Raw genomic sequence first — 13,650 nt, forward strand, 5'->3', positions numbered from 1 at the left:
TCCAAAGAGCTGCCCGTTTTCTATATTTATGGTGTGCTACGGTACCCAGGTATAAACCACCACACCATGGTGTTCCCCCCAAGATGTCCACTCCATACCTGCATGAACACTTTTCCAATGACCACATCGTCGTCATCTTTAAACACTGTGCTGAAGACTACTGTGACTCTGTCCTTTTTAGATTCAACATACCTGAGGATAACAAAACCCACGAGGTAAGAAGTACAGAATGAGCATGAGGTTTTGTCAAGAACTTGATCTCCAAGTGAAGTAGATGGGTAAAGCCAAATAAATCTTAGTTCATAAAATCAGGCATGCCAAGGGAGACTCAGTATGTATGGCCAACAAAGTCAGTATAATACATGCATGCCCTGAGAGGGGCAGGAGAGGAAAATCACCCTCAGTGGCTAGTACTGACTTGTCTGTGTGGTAGGACATGGAATCTAGGGTTTGTGACTCTCAGAACCTCACTTCTAAAAATTTCTTTATATACTAGGAGATTCCTACTATGTAGATGATCCAAGAGTTGCAAACATACAGAATGCACAGTCCCTTCTACCTCCTTATTGCTCAGGCTATATGACTGAAGAATAATGGTGCTTTAAAGAAAAGCACTGGATTTGCCTTTCAACTTTTGCCAACTTTTGATATAGAGACGAGCAAAAGTGGCCTCCTTTTCTCCCCGTCATCTATCTCCTGGCTTAAGGAATTTTATGAGAAAGACATGGTAGGGGGGATTCATACAACAGAGTTTAAGGGTCTGACCTAACCATGTGTCTTTCAGAAAGGGCATGTAACAGCCACACCAAGGCTTTGGGACCAAGTTCTTCCTTCCTTCCTTTCTTTATTTTTATTTTATTTTATTTTTTTTTGGGGGGGGGGGGGGGCAAGTTCTATACTCACATGGTTTCATCGTCCCTATAATGGATAACTGCTCTGTTCTCTCCTTCCTTGCCCTCTTCTTGGAATTGGAAATATTTCTCAAAGACAGAGGCGAAACAATTTCGTTTCAACATGCCAGCCTGATGCACAATGGAATCCTTGGATGCCGGCAGATTTTCAAGGTCATATAGCAAAGAGACATTGTATCCTGGAGGGGGGAAAAACCCAGCGGTTATATTAAATACAGAACAAACAACTTTGCAGGTTCTAAGGACATTCTATTTTGTTTCAGTGTCCATTCTTTTAACCCAGGTAGATTGCTGTCTATTCTCATCTGTCTCATATGGCAAATTAAGTAAAATAAAACCTTAATTCTTGTAAAACCACTGTGAATATATACAGCTAACTAATAGATGCTATGCCAAAATTGGAATCAGTATCAAAGATGACTGATAACAAGTAGAAGCCATAATGCAGGAACTCCGATTAGAAATCTAGTATTCCAGATACTGTAGTCAACAGGGGACTTGTGTATGCTATCAAGCTATAATAACATGAGTTACACATTTTTTTTTCTGATGGTTTAACCTGCCAAGTGCTAACACAACCAGTAGCTGGGTAGCATTTTGATTAAAACAACAACAACAAAACCCCATCACATACCATTACAAATCCTTTGTGGAAGGAGGCTAAGTATGGAAAAATCTAAAAAGTGTGTGTGTGTATACGTATATACTTCCCCAATAGCTTTTACTTGCATACTCTATAAACATTTCAAAGTGTTTAATTTTATTTAATTTGGTCTCTATAACAATTTTTTAAGTTGGCAGGCAGATATGGTTATTCTCATTTTACAGGGAAAAGAAGTTCAAAGGAGCAGAGTGCTATGCTAAATGCAGCATGATACAGAGGTGTAGGTTTTCTATTTTGAGTTGAACAGAATTGGGTCCAAATCCTGGCCCTGCCACTTTGTGACCTTGGACAAACTACCTAACCTCCAAAATTCCTGTGTCTATTTAAAAAGGATAGTGAGAGGGGGAGGCCCTTGGGAAAATTTAGAGTGTACAGTATTTTAAAGTGCCCAGAACACAGTAGGTCATTAACAAATGGGACCTGAAGCCAAGTCTGCTGACCACTACACCCTATTCTGGCTCTTTACAGCATGTTGAGTAGGAGTTCCACCAAACAAGGCTGGGACAACTGATTATCTAATCAAATGATTAATACATGCCAAAAGGCCTATGGGTGGTTTTGTAAGAGTATCTGTACACCACTGTGGATCTTTTTATATAGATAACTGCTGCGAATAATTTTATCAGAACTGTATGGAATGTCTTAGACATTTATACTTTGCCACTATTTAATTTTTTTCTAAGAACATTCCTGAGATCTGTTTTTTGTTGTATCTATCCTCACTGAGAACACGGACTATCCAAATCTCTGTTCTAGGTTGTGCTTTTGGCATATTTTTGGCACTCCAATATTAAATAATATCAATCATCATTCCATTTTGGGCACCTGAAAACTGATAAGCAGACTACAAGATGAGATAGAAACAGAAAATATTTAGAGTTCAGGTTTGTTAGTTTTAAGAAGCCAAATAAAACAAGCTAAGTAAAACTACAGCTAAAGTCAGACTCTTAAGTAAGGCTTTGATATGATGAAGAAAAACATACTGAGGATAGATTAAAAGTAAAAATCTAGTATGGCTTGGTGAGACCCCCCAAGCTCGCTTAGATAAACCCATAGAAAGACAGGAGGTGACACACTACTTTCACTCGTTTTTATATTTTCCACTTGTATGAACACAAGGTCTGCAATCCAGCAATGCCTGTGCTTTAGCAGAAGTGGAAGAAAAGGTCCAGGGACAGAAACATAAGCTCTCTGTGTTACACTCCAGGGGTTCTGATGGATTGTGAGATCTGAGCTGTGTCAAGCACACCCAAGAGTTCCTACACAATTTTTTTCTATTCTAGTTCTGCTCCTTCCTCTCCCCCTCTCTCTGAAATTCCTTGATTCCTTTTAAAGCCTACAGTGTTATTTATTTTTTGGTTTTTATTTCTCCATATATTTTTACCATCAATTTGGGGATGAACATATTCCAATATTCTTCATGGACTGCAGTTAATGCTTCTGCCCACAGTACTCCTAGTAACAAGTTTCATCCCAAAGACATCTCTCTGTATTTGATATTTTGTTTCCAGACCATACAGAAGACAGGGAAAGGTCTTCCACTAGGATTGGTGAGGCATGTCATATTATAAGAAAACAAACAAGCAAACAAAACCCCCACAAAGGCTGAGGGAGGAAATAACCTAGCAGAAGTAACCACTGTGGAAAGACAGACATGCCTACCTTCTTAGAATGATCTACAGAGACACCACAGGAATAAAATTCAAGTAATATTATGTTTAAAGGAACTTAACTACTTGGTCCTCATCAGGGGGGCAAGCTAAATGCCTCAGAATTTGAGACTCCACTTATTCACAAGGATGAAAATACTGTTTGGTTTTTTGCTTTAAATTTTCTATAAAGCAATAGAACATAGCTGTTGTAATCAAGGAAGGCCATGGTGCTTTTCAATTCCTCTGGCTGCAAAGAGGCTATTATTCTTCATTAGAAGAACGGATTAAAAGGAGGGGCTGAAATTTCTGTTCTTTGAATATGTGAGAATAGCTGTGTTTCCTTCTCCAAATGTGCAGAGTACAGAAAATGGTGTTACTAGGGGCTGGGTGAAAATCAATGCTTGCTTAGTCTCAAAAGGCTAAGAGAAAATCACCATGAGAAAACAAGTGGCCCACTGAGCGCAAGTCCCTTGGCTCCACGACATAAATGTTAAAAATGACATACATCAATTCTGCACACCACACTGTGTACCATTACTGGATAAAGCAAAGCCCCTTATAAACTAGTTTCAAGGAGAGGGTTGAAGTGGGAACTGGGCTCAGGCAAAAATATTTGTAAAAGGAACAATATTTAAATGAAATGCTTTGGTTAAAAAAAAAAACACAGTACAAAACAGGACAGGTATCTTCCCATGTCACTCCACAGTTGCTCACATGGCTACATACCTGATTCGGGATTTACCAAGAAACTCCCGTACACCCTCTTTAATAACTAGAAAATACAAAAACAAATGTTAATCCAAAGAGCATGATAATGCCATTTTTAAAGCACTGTATTTGCCAAGCTTCTTCTAAGCCAGAATTTTTCATCTGGTGGATGGGACACTGGACACATAAAGGGAAGCAGATTTAACTGAGTTACCAAGCAAGTCACTCATTGAACTGAGATTAAATCCAAAAGGTTAATCTAGGATCTGTTTTTAAATCAAGGCTCATCTTTTACTCTTTTAGGAATTGGTCACGCCCTATATATGTTCTGTTCTCCCACAGACCATGTATTGCACACAATCACTTTTATTTTCAAGAGTGCTGAAGGGTGCCAAACCCAAGTGAAAGAAGATTATGTCAGTTATCAACTAAGTACAGGCCAAACCAGTAACCCAGGTAAGTGAAGAGATAAAACCAGAATTACTGGGAACAGATTCCAGTTAGCCTGCTTATCTTGTAAGCTTTAAAATTATTTAGCTCACCAACAGTTTTATGACAAAAGACAACAGATCACTGAAGCATAGCCATTTATTTACACTGGTGGGTCCACAGAAGGTTGTACTTTCTACATGTTTTGTTTGTTTGTTTGTTTCCCCAAAACTAATACTTACTGCTTGGCTACTCTCCAGCTTTGAGGAGTAAATGATAAAACAAGAACCTTTTTTATACCTTCCTATTTCTCTGTCAGTATAACTGGTTCATCTGGTGGAAACTGCTCCTAGGCTGACAGTTCAAGAAACAAACATTTTAGAAGGACTAGTTCAGATTTAAATGTTACATAGGCTATGGTAAGCAGAAGGCAGCTATCTGAAGACAGAAAAAAGTAAACATCAGAGCAATCAGAACTATTTAATCAGTCTTTATATGTTTAAGAGCAAAACAGACATGGCTGATTCTTAGCCCTCATTAAAAACATACTTAGGAGGGAGGGGGGTCGTCATTATTCTGCAAGAAGGGAAAAACTGAGGCCAGTATCTTAACAGTATATGTAAGAGCAGTACAATGGGCTGCAGGATTTTGTATCTAGATGTTTTAGTCAATTTCTCAACACTATCTCACCACAAACACATTCATGATCCTCTGGAATTTTCTGGGATATCAAAGAAAATTAAAAAAGGATACTTAATACAGAACAATCTACCAAGTTAAAAGTAAACAAAAGCATTAACTTTTGTTTTAGTTTTAAGAGTTATAAATGCATGTTTTAAAGAATTCTATCAGCCAGAGAAAGCACTGCAAACATAGGCAGACTAGAGGGTAGCTCCATGTGAGCAGGAGCTCAGCCCTGCTCACTGTTGTGGTCTCTGCACCCACACATGCCTGTGTATGGGGATTTGCAGTAAACAGAGCTTAGTCAATATTGATGTTTTCTTCTTTTTTTAAAAATTTTTTTATTTATTTATGATAGTCACAGAGAGAGAGAGAGAGAGAGAGAGAGAGAGAGAGGCGCAGAGACACAGGCAGAGGGGGAAGCAGGCTCCATGCACCGGGAGCCCGATGTGGGATACGATCCCGGGTCTCCAGGATCGCGCCCTGGGCCGAAGGCAGGCGCCAAACCGCTGCACCACCCAGGGATCCCTGATGTTTTCTTCTAATCTTACTTTCAACATACCCTCTGTAATGATAATTTAAAAAAAGCAACAGCAAACCATGTATTTTTTGTCCTATTTGAAAAAATTATCACAAGGTGAGGTTCCTTCCTTCCTGTTCTTAAATACTCTTTAATATTCCACGTACTTATTTCACCACTTTCTTATAGCTGGAAGAAATTCTCTATCTGCAAACTATAGATAACAGAATAGATCTCAATGCATGACTTTGTGATCACACTTATTTGTATCCAGGCAAAAGATAAGTAATACCACATGCAGTTCCGATCTAGTGACCATGTAGCCACTGTGAGGTTCTCTTTTACAGAAGAGGAACTCAAAGGAGATGTTAAGGTCACAGAGTTTTGGTGGCACAGAGAGATCTGACCTTCAGGTGTCTTATATACACCACTTCTCCTAAAGGAGTCTGAGGGATGGGGTGGTGTATAACCAGGCGTATCTCATAAGAATTTTAACTAGCATGCTATCTCTGAGTCATAATACTGTACTGTGTGCAATATGGGTACTTGGAAGAAGGGGAAATTAGATGTGGAAGAAAAAACCATAACTCCTAAGATTTAGTTTAATTCCAAGCTTAATACTCTGAGATCTAAAAGGTTCTTAGAGCCAAATTTATACCCTGTTCAGCTCCTTCCACTTGGCAAAACCAGCCAACGCTTCCGTGTTGATTCCACTTGTACTTTAAACAACAATTCACTTTTTCAATGAACGCCTCCCTCTTCCAACCTGACACCAGAAGATGCGTGGAGGCAACAACCCATCAGTCCTCACCATCAGATCTACCTGCCCTAGCAACAGAGGTGTTCTGCCTTGAAAAAGGGCCTGGGCAAAGAAACAAGCTTCCTCTGGTTATCACAGACTAGTCACTGTTTAACCAAACCCAAGAGCCATTTACTGTGCACTCTGCTCCAAAACTCCGAATGTTACTTGCTCCACCCACTTGGCCGGGTGGGGTCGGTTCTTTGACCCTGCGGGAGCTACAAGAATAACACTGTTTGGAGTTCTAGGGTATGGAAGGCACAGACTGGAAAGGAGGCTTAAGAAATCCAGCTTTAATGCTTTTTTTCCCTTCCAAAGATTATTATTATCACTGCACCTGCATCTTTAAAGAAAGAAAACTGTCTAGGGAGAATTTTGAGTTGTCTGTTCGAAGGTTTAACAATTCTTTTCAGGTAGTTATTTTATGGTTAATCAAAAGCAGGGCCACTTAATAGCCGCTTGTTTCCTTTTGTTCTTAATCTGGTAAAGAGAAGAGGTGGCCACTAACTTTTATAGAATAATCTTTCATATGTTTTTATGAGACTAGGTTTTCCTCCTTAAGCTTTTCTTTCAGGTAAAATCACCCTGAATACAAATTCTCTAGACATTTCTTCTTCCCTTGAACTTATGAGGCAAATTGGAAAAGGTTTTGGCTCTTCCCTTGAATTGCTGGGACAGATCAACTGCATATGAATAATTAAGAGAAATAATGGTCTATGATTTCTAGGATTGCATTTACTTAACATCAACTTTAATTTTTATACCAAAATATTACTGAGATAGAGATTTTTTTTTTTTATAAACACCATTTTCATTGCATAAGTTTTAATTAATTCAAAAGGAATCACCCTTAATCAGAAAGAAACTAGAAATAGCTGTATGTTCATTAACTGAATTAAGGAGAACCTAGCTTGTTAAAACTAAAAGATATCTGAAAACTGATTCAGGAACTGAGTCATACTTCCTGCTTTGAGACCCAACCACAACGTGTGCTCACTGGTGTAACAACATTTTCTTTCTTCCATAAATGGTTCTACCCAGAGCAAATATAGTTCAACAGGAACCAAACCTGCTACTTTAGCTATAGAAAAAAGCCAGTGAATAAGGCATGGCCATTAAGAATTTCAAAATGCACGGAGAGCCTTTCTATTTCCCCTGTGGTAGTCATAAGGAAGAAGAGAAACTCAAGGAGACCAGCTCTAAAGAAGTTTACATCAAAAAGGGTAGATTTGTACCTAAATTTCCAGAATGAGAAATTAAGACCATAAAATTTAAAGGCCAGAGCTATATACCTACTTCACAATATTATAGAAATAAAATGGAACCCATCTGATAGCTTTTTTTTTTTTTTTTTTTTTTTTTTAAAAAAAGGCTCCACAACACAGAGCCCAATGCAGGGCTTGAACTCACAACCCTGAGATCAAGAGTCTGATACTTAACCAAATGAGCCACCCAGCTGCCCCGTGATAGCTATTTTTTTACTGGTCAAAGAATGTACTCTTTGGTGCATTTTTTGAGAACTAAAGTTGTTTTGTTTTCATTGGTTAGGGAACATCTTTATTTTTCTAGAGTAGCAAACAAGTAAGCAAAGAGCCAAAGCTTTTTCTGAAAAATACGCTATCGTTATGGAAAATGAAGTCAAGAAGTCTTGACTAAAGTGAAGTCACTTCACTTCACATCTTGACTGAAAATGAAGTCAACCACTTCACTGGTTAAGTGGGCTAGCTGTCCAGAGTGATCAGTGCAACAGACTTTCTAGGAATGGCAAGCTACCAATAAAAGGTGAAGAGGAAACAGGAGTCCCAAGGAAAATGATGTAGAACATACCTCATCAGCACCATGTGCCTGAAGTTCCTTGTAGAATTTCAAAGAAATACTGACCATCACTTTTGTTTTGTCTCCATTAGGATTTGAAATATGATAGAGAACTCCATCAAAATCTGTGAAGAAAGTAAATAAAACTGATTAACTTGGGAATGGGGAGTAAGATCTCAAAACACTGGTCTGCCTTGTTACAGGACACAAGGAGGTCCCCCTTGGAAGTAGGCACATAAATAAAATGGTATTTATTTTAAATCCATGCAGAAAGTCAGCAAAAAAAACACTGGGATAAAATTATCAAGTACTTATCTCTTGGTTCTCTTCTAAAATTACAAAGCTATTCTTACCTTCATCATAGCTTGGTGCAGAAAGTATTTTTTTTTTTTTTAAGATTTTATTTATTTATTTATGAGAGAGAGAGAGAGAGAGAGAGAGAGAGACAGGCAGAGAGAGAAGCAGGCTCCATGTGGGGAGCCTGACATGGAACTCGATCCCGGGTCTCCAGGATCAAGCCCCAGGCTGAAGGCGGCGCTAAACTGCAGAGCCACCCGGGCCGCCCAGAAAGTATTTTTTTAAAGGTTTTATTTCTCTATTCATGAGAGACATAGAAGAGAGGGAGAGCCATAGGCAGAGGGAGAAGCAGGATCCCTGAATGGGGCCTGATGCAGGACTCGATCCCAGAACCCTGGGATCAGATTACAACCTGAGCCAAAGGCAGATGTTCCAACCACTGAGCCACCGAGGTGCCCCTGAAAGTATTTTTTTAAAAAAGCTTTTGTTGCGATGTATTTTAAACAAGCCTAGATTATAACGTATAATCAACTCTTAATTTCCCCCTGTGACTTCCAATAATTATCAACACACGGCCAATCTTATTTCATTTAGATGCCCCCCTCAATGATTTATTCTAAAGCATATCCGAGACATCACATCATTTTATCCATAAATATTTCACAATGTATCTCCAAATAATAAAGAATTATTTATTTACTTTTTTTTTTTTTTTAAAGATTTTATTTATTCATGAGATATACACACAGAGAGAGGCAGAGACACAGGCAGAAGGAGAAGCAGACTCCCCTCAGGGAGTCCAATGTGGGACTTGATCTCTGAACTCCAGGATCACGGCCTGAACCAAAAGCAGAGCTTAACTGCTGAGCCATCCAGGCGTCTCAAGAATTTTTTAGAAAGCACAGCCACAATACCACTACCATGCCTAAATTTTTAAAACCAACTTCTTAATATCAAATATCCAGTCAAGTGTTCAAATATTCTGCCTCAAAAAACCAAACCAAAATAAAAACAAAACAAAATAACCCCACAATGGTTTTAAAATACTGTTGTCTTATTTGAATTAAGATCCAAATAAGGGCCCCACACTGCATTTGGTTATTAAGTTTCTTCTAATCTACATACAAGCCTCCCTTCTCTTTGGCTTCTACCTTCCTGCAGAGAGGATTTAACGGGTGTAGTTCCCGAAACCAGGTGCTGAGAACCTCAGTTTAGGGAGGTTTGACATTGCTAGTTAGTGGGAGAGGACAGGGATGGTGCCTCGCCTCCAGTCACAGCACTTCAGAACTGCAAAGTCTTCCCAGATCACCTAGTCAAATACCCTCACTATACAGAGGGTGACTGTTTTAACTCCATGAAGTCCACACAGCACATGAGTAGCATCAATATCTAATTCTTAATAGGGAACAGAAAGCAGTAACCTCTCTGACTTGAACAGGTCTCTAGTATTTTCCATGTTTCCCCACTACTCTAGTGTTGGGAAAACTGAGATGAAGGTTACTTGAAGACAGTAATTTAATATTTCCAAATTAAACAAACTTTAGTTTATACCACAACATTAACCCCAAACCTCTGAGATATCAGTAGGTAACTTTACAAAGTTCAATAAATCCATAAATAATCATCTAAAGCAAAGATCTCAAAAAGCCTTGACAACCAGGGGACAGTACTCCAAATCTCAAAACTTACTTTAGGAATGATTTTGTTTTCTATTTTTATATTGTGCCTTCTCTTACAGGGTTAAGGTAAGGACACTTACCTGCAAATGTTACTTCTACTGCTTCTGGTTTGTTACTGCAAAACAAAAGAAAAGTTCCTTAGTAAAGATAGTTGTATTGCTGCTGGCCTTCAAAAGGACTCACAAAGACCCCTGAGCTTTACTTCAGATTGGAGCATTCTGGACCAATCTTATGCTCACTGCTGACCTGCGTACACAATTTGCTTCCTCAGGTACCTGAACCTTTAGGCTCACTTAAGGTAGAGGATACAAAAAGGCAGCAGGACAGACACAGCTTTTGTTTTTCAGCTGCTGTCCAATCTCTGTCATGGTTGGTCTTACCTCTAATTGTGAATTCCTTAGGACTATGATACACACTTTTGCAAATATATGGGAACTACCAAATGCTATCTTTTGATCAATGTCTCCCCCACAGGACAGGAGTGATGGAAGTGGAGGGAGTACATTCCACAGGAAAGCTGCTAAACAGAATGCAGAACGGTTTTAATTTACTGAAGATGAAAGCATAATTTCAGTCCATAAAACAAGAAGTTCTATACCATTTCAAAGACAATCTGGAAGTCTTCCTACACGTCTTTCCCTCTCCCTTTATGTCACCAAAGTACTCACCACTCTCCTTCAGGAAGGAAGCCCTCTTTCACTGGTTCTACTCTAGTTTTGTTTTGTTTTATTTTGAAAATCCACTTTCTATGGAAGTGCAGCACAAAACAACACTGTGGAATCACTGAGAACAGTCAAGACATCAATTTTCCACCTTCAGCTTTTCATCAGGAGCCTGTTTTTAGACAAATTAACACTGCACGCTTTTATTTTTTCACCTATTCATCTATAAAATGGGAGAATACAAGTGATCCTACTGACCTTATAGAACTACTAAAGATAAAGAGAACAGACACAGAATAACTTATCCTGGCAGGCAATGAGGACAGCCTGATACTTTCTGTGCAGCTCCTAGCTCAGCCTGGTACAGAAACTTCTACTTGATAAATGCTGCTGAGTTATTACCTAGAAAGCATGACATACATACTAGCTATACACAATAATGGTCAATTAACCTCCTGTGAAAAGCCACCTTACGTGATTTCCCCACTTCTCCTCAAAACCCAATAGTAGGAAACAAAGGAAGACTCCAAGGTTTTATCTCTAGCTACCTAGGACTGCAATGATTCCACTTTGTTTTATGGACCAGCAGACAAGACACACACATTTCCACAATTATTCTTGCCTAATTTGCTCAAGACCACACCATCAAGTACATCTCTTTTATACTACCTCCGCTCCCTTACCTGTAAAGAGAACCACAACTGAGCTGCCCTCTAGGGTTGCTGGGAAATAATGGAATACGTGGCGTGGTTTATGAGTGTTAAAAAGCTGCTGCAGATGCTACACAGTACCTTTCCAGGAAACTGGCTTCTATGAAGCATACGTTAGCCCTGTTGAAAAATCAACCAATACAAGTCACATACGGAGTTCCACTCTACTCCTTCATGGCCATCCATGTGACTTAGGAAAATCGCTCTGGGAGACTCTAAGAATGGAAGCAACAAGTGGGTTTATGGAGAAGCAATGAGTTTAGAGTATGATGAAAAGAATGAGATGAAAACTTAAACTGATTCTGATCTTTCATTAGAAACTGTAGCCAGCAAAGACAATGAATGGCCAACCACCATTCCTCACCTCTAGAAAATAAGAGCAAAGGAAGAAGCAGCACAAACATTAATCTATGGCTCACTTGAATGAAATATGAAGAGGCTGCACAATGGGAGGAAGCATGGAAGTCTATTTTCCTGGGAAAGGGTGGCTATGCCAAAAAGTCAGGGTGGAGGCTTGTAAAAGTCCATATTACATCACTTAGTAGGTAGCTGGGTTTTTTTTTTTTTTTTTAAATCCTTAGACTTTAACTCAGTCAACAAAGGAGTTCCTCACTCTCCTACTTTATCAGCAGACTGAGAAAAATTAGGTATAAATAAAAACCCTAAGGGTTGCAAGCTGTAAACATTAAAACAAAAGAAAACAAAACCACAACCTTTTTTTTTTTTTTTTTTAAAGTAGGGTCCACACTAGCACTGAGTCCAATGCAGGGCCTGAACTCATGATCCTGAGATCCAGACCTGAGCTGAGATCAAGAGTTGGACACTTAACTGACAACCACCCAGGTGCCCCCAAGCTATCAACATTTTAACTAAAATTATGAACTTCTCTAGGCTGTAAAGTTCCCTAAGCAGATCCCCACTGGGAGAAGTTGCTTAGGAAGAGGTATACTAAGTGGTTTGCTGCTTGACTTGGGAATATTTGTCAAATCACTGCCATTAATATTTTAGTTTACTATTTATGGCTACACAATAGGTTATAGAGGAGACAAGCTGTAGAGAAGAACATTTGGCCAAAGGAGTGTTCCTGAGAGGTCATGTGGGAATTACAACTCTGTACCCCAACAAATAGACCATACCAAGAGTGAAATATACCAAACAGGATGGCATGTCAATTACTAAGCCCAGGTGTTTGTTTCCCCAGAAAGACCGGTCTGGGGGAAAGTGTACCATTAAACAAGCCCAGAAGATAAATGGTTCAAGTTTTTTTTTGTTTTACCATCTGGTAAAGTTTCAGATGCTGGGAATGAGGTTAATTAATCATAATAAAAGGAAGGCCTTTAGCATTGACTATTCAACTCAAGTCCAGTCACCTATTGGCTAAAAACCATACCCAATGTGGCTCAGATGTTGCTGAGCCTCAGGATCCTTTTCTAGAAAATGAAGATTAAAAGGTTGTTGTGAAGACTAATTGAGATGACATGTGTACAGGAAAGTTTCCCAACCAGTGTCTTGTGACTAAGTTACAGAGATGATGAGATAATGAGCCTCACAGCCCTCAGGGGCAGCCCAGTAGCAGGATCTCTAGGCTAGACCATTTACTCAAATTTGCCATGCAAGTATGTTCTGTGTATGACAGATCATAAATAAGGTTAGAAGTCAGTGAAAGATATCTGCACAATGCTTCATGCATACATCTACTCCCTCCACAACTCTCAAGAGCCCTAGTTTTCTCAACTGTAAATGGGAACTGCTGTCACACAGGCACATTTTAAAATCAAATGGAATTATGATTTCAAAGCTTATAGCAAATAAGCTATTTGCTTATTTGTCTAATTCATAGACAGTGATTGATGAATCAGTTTTTCTGACGGAGTCAGAAAAGACCAGACTTTGAAGTCATGGTTGGAAGAAGTCGTGGGACCGTGCTAACTACCAGAATCACGAATTGGTCAGCACTACAAGGAGAAACAGAACCCTGTTAGTATCAGTGTTGTAATGTCCGAAATCCTAGAACAAACCAGCTAGATAAATCCTCAGGGTAACTGACTGGATAGCACAGGACACAAACATATTCAATTCATCCAGATGGGTTTCAAAAGCTATTCTTAAAATCCTTAGGAAAA

General features: G+C 39.1%; 1 protein-coding gene across 1 annotated transcript in view; it reads right to left on the reverse strand.

The window, feature by feature from the left end:
* Positions 1-13,650, reverse strand: part of ARPC2 (actin related protein 2/3 complex subunit 2) — a 29,467-nt gene that overhangs the window by 11,110 nt on the left and 4,707 nt on the right. Inside the window, exons 3-7 of the mRNA XM_072742961.1 lie at positions 10,236-10,270; positions 8,192-8,304; positions 3,954-3,999; positions 904-1,090; positions 99-192 (exon numbers count right to left, since the gene is read on the reverse strand). Of these exons, the coding sequence (XP_072599062.1) occupies positions 99-192; positions 904-1,090; positions 3,954-3,999; positions 8,192-8,304; positions 10,236-10,270 (475 nt within the window). The remainder of the gene's footprint in view (positions 1-98; positions 193-903; positions 1,091-3,953; positions 4,000-8,191; positions 8,305-10,235; positions 10,271-13,650) is intronic.

Source organism: Vulpes vulpes, chromosome 16 (genome assembly GCF_048418805.1).
Source record: "Vulpes vulpes isolate BD-2025 chromosome 16, VulVul3, whole genome shotgun sequence".
In the NCBI taxonomy this organism is placed as follows: Eukaryota; Metazoa; Chordata; class Mammalia; order Carnivora; family Canidae; genus Vulpes; species Vulpes vulpes.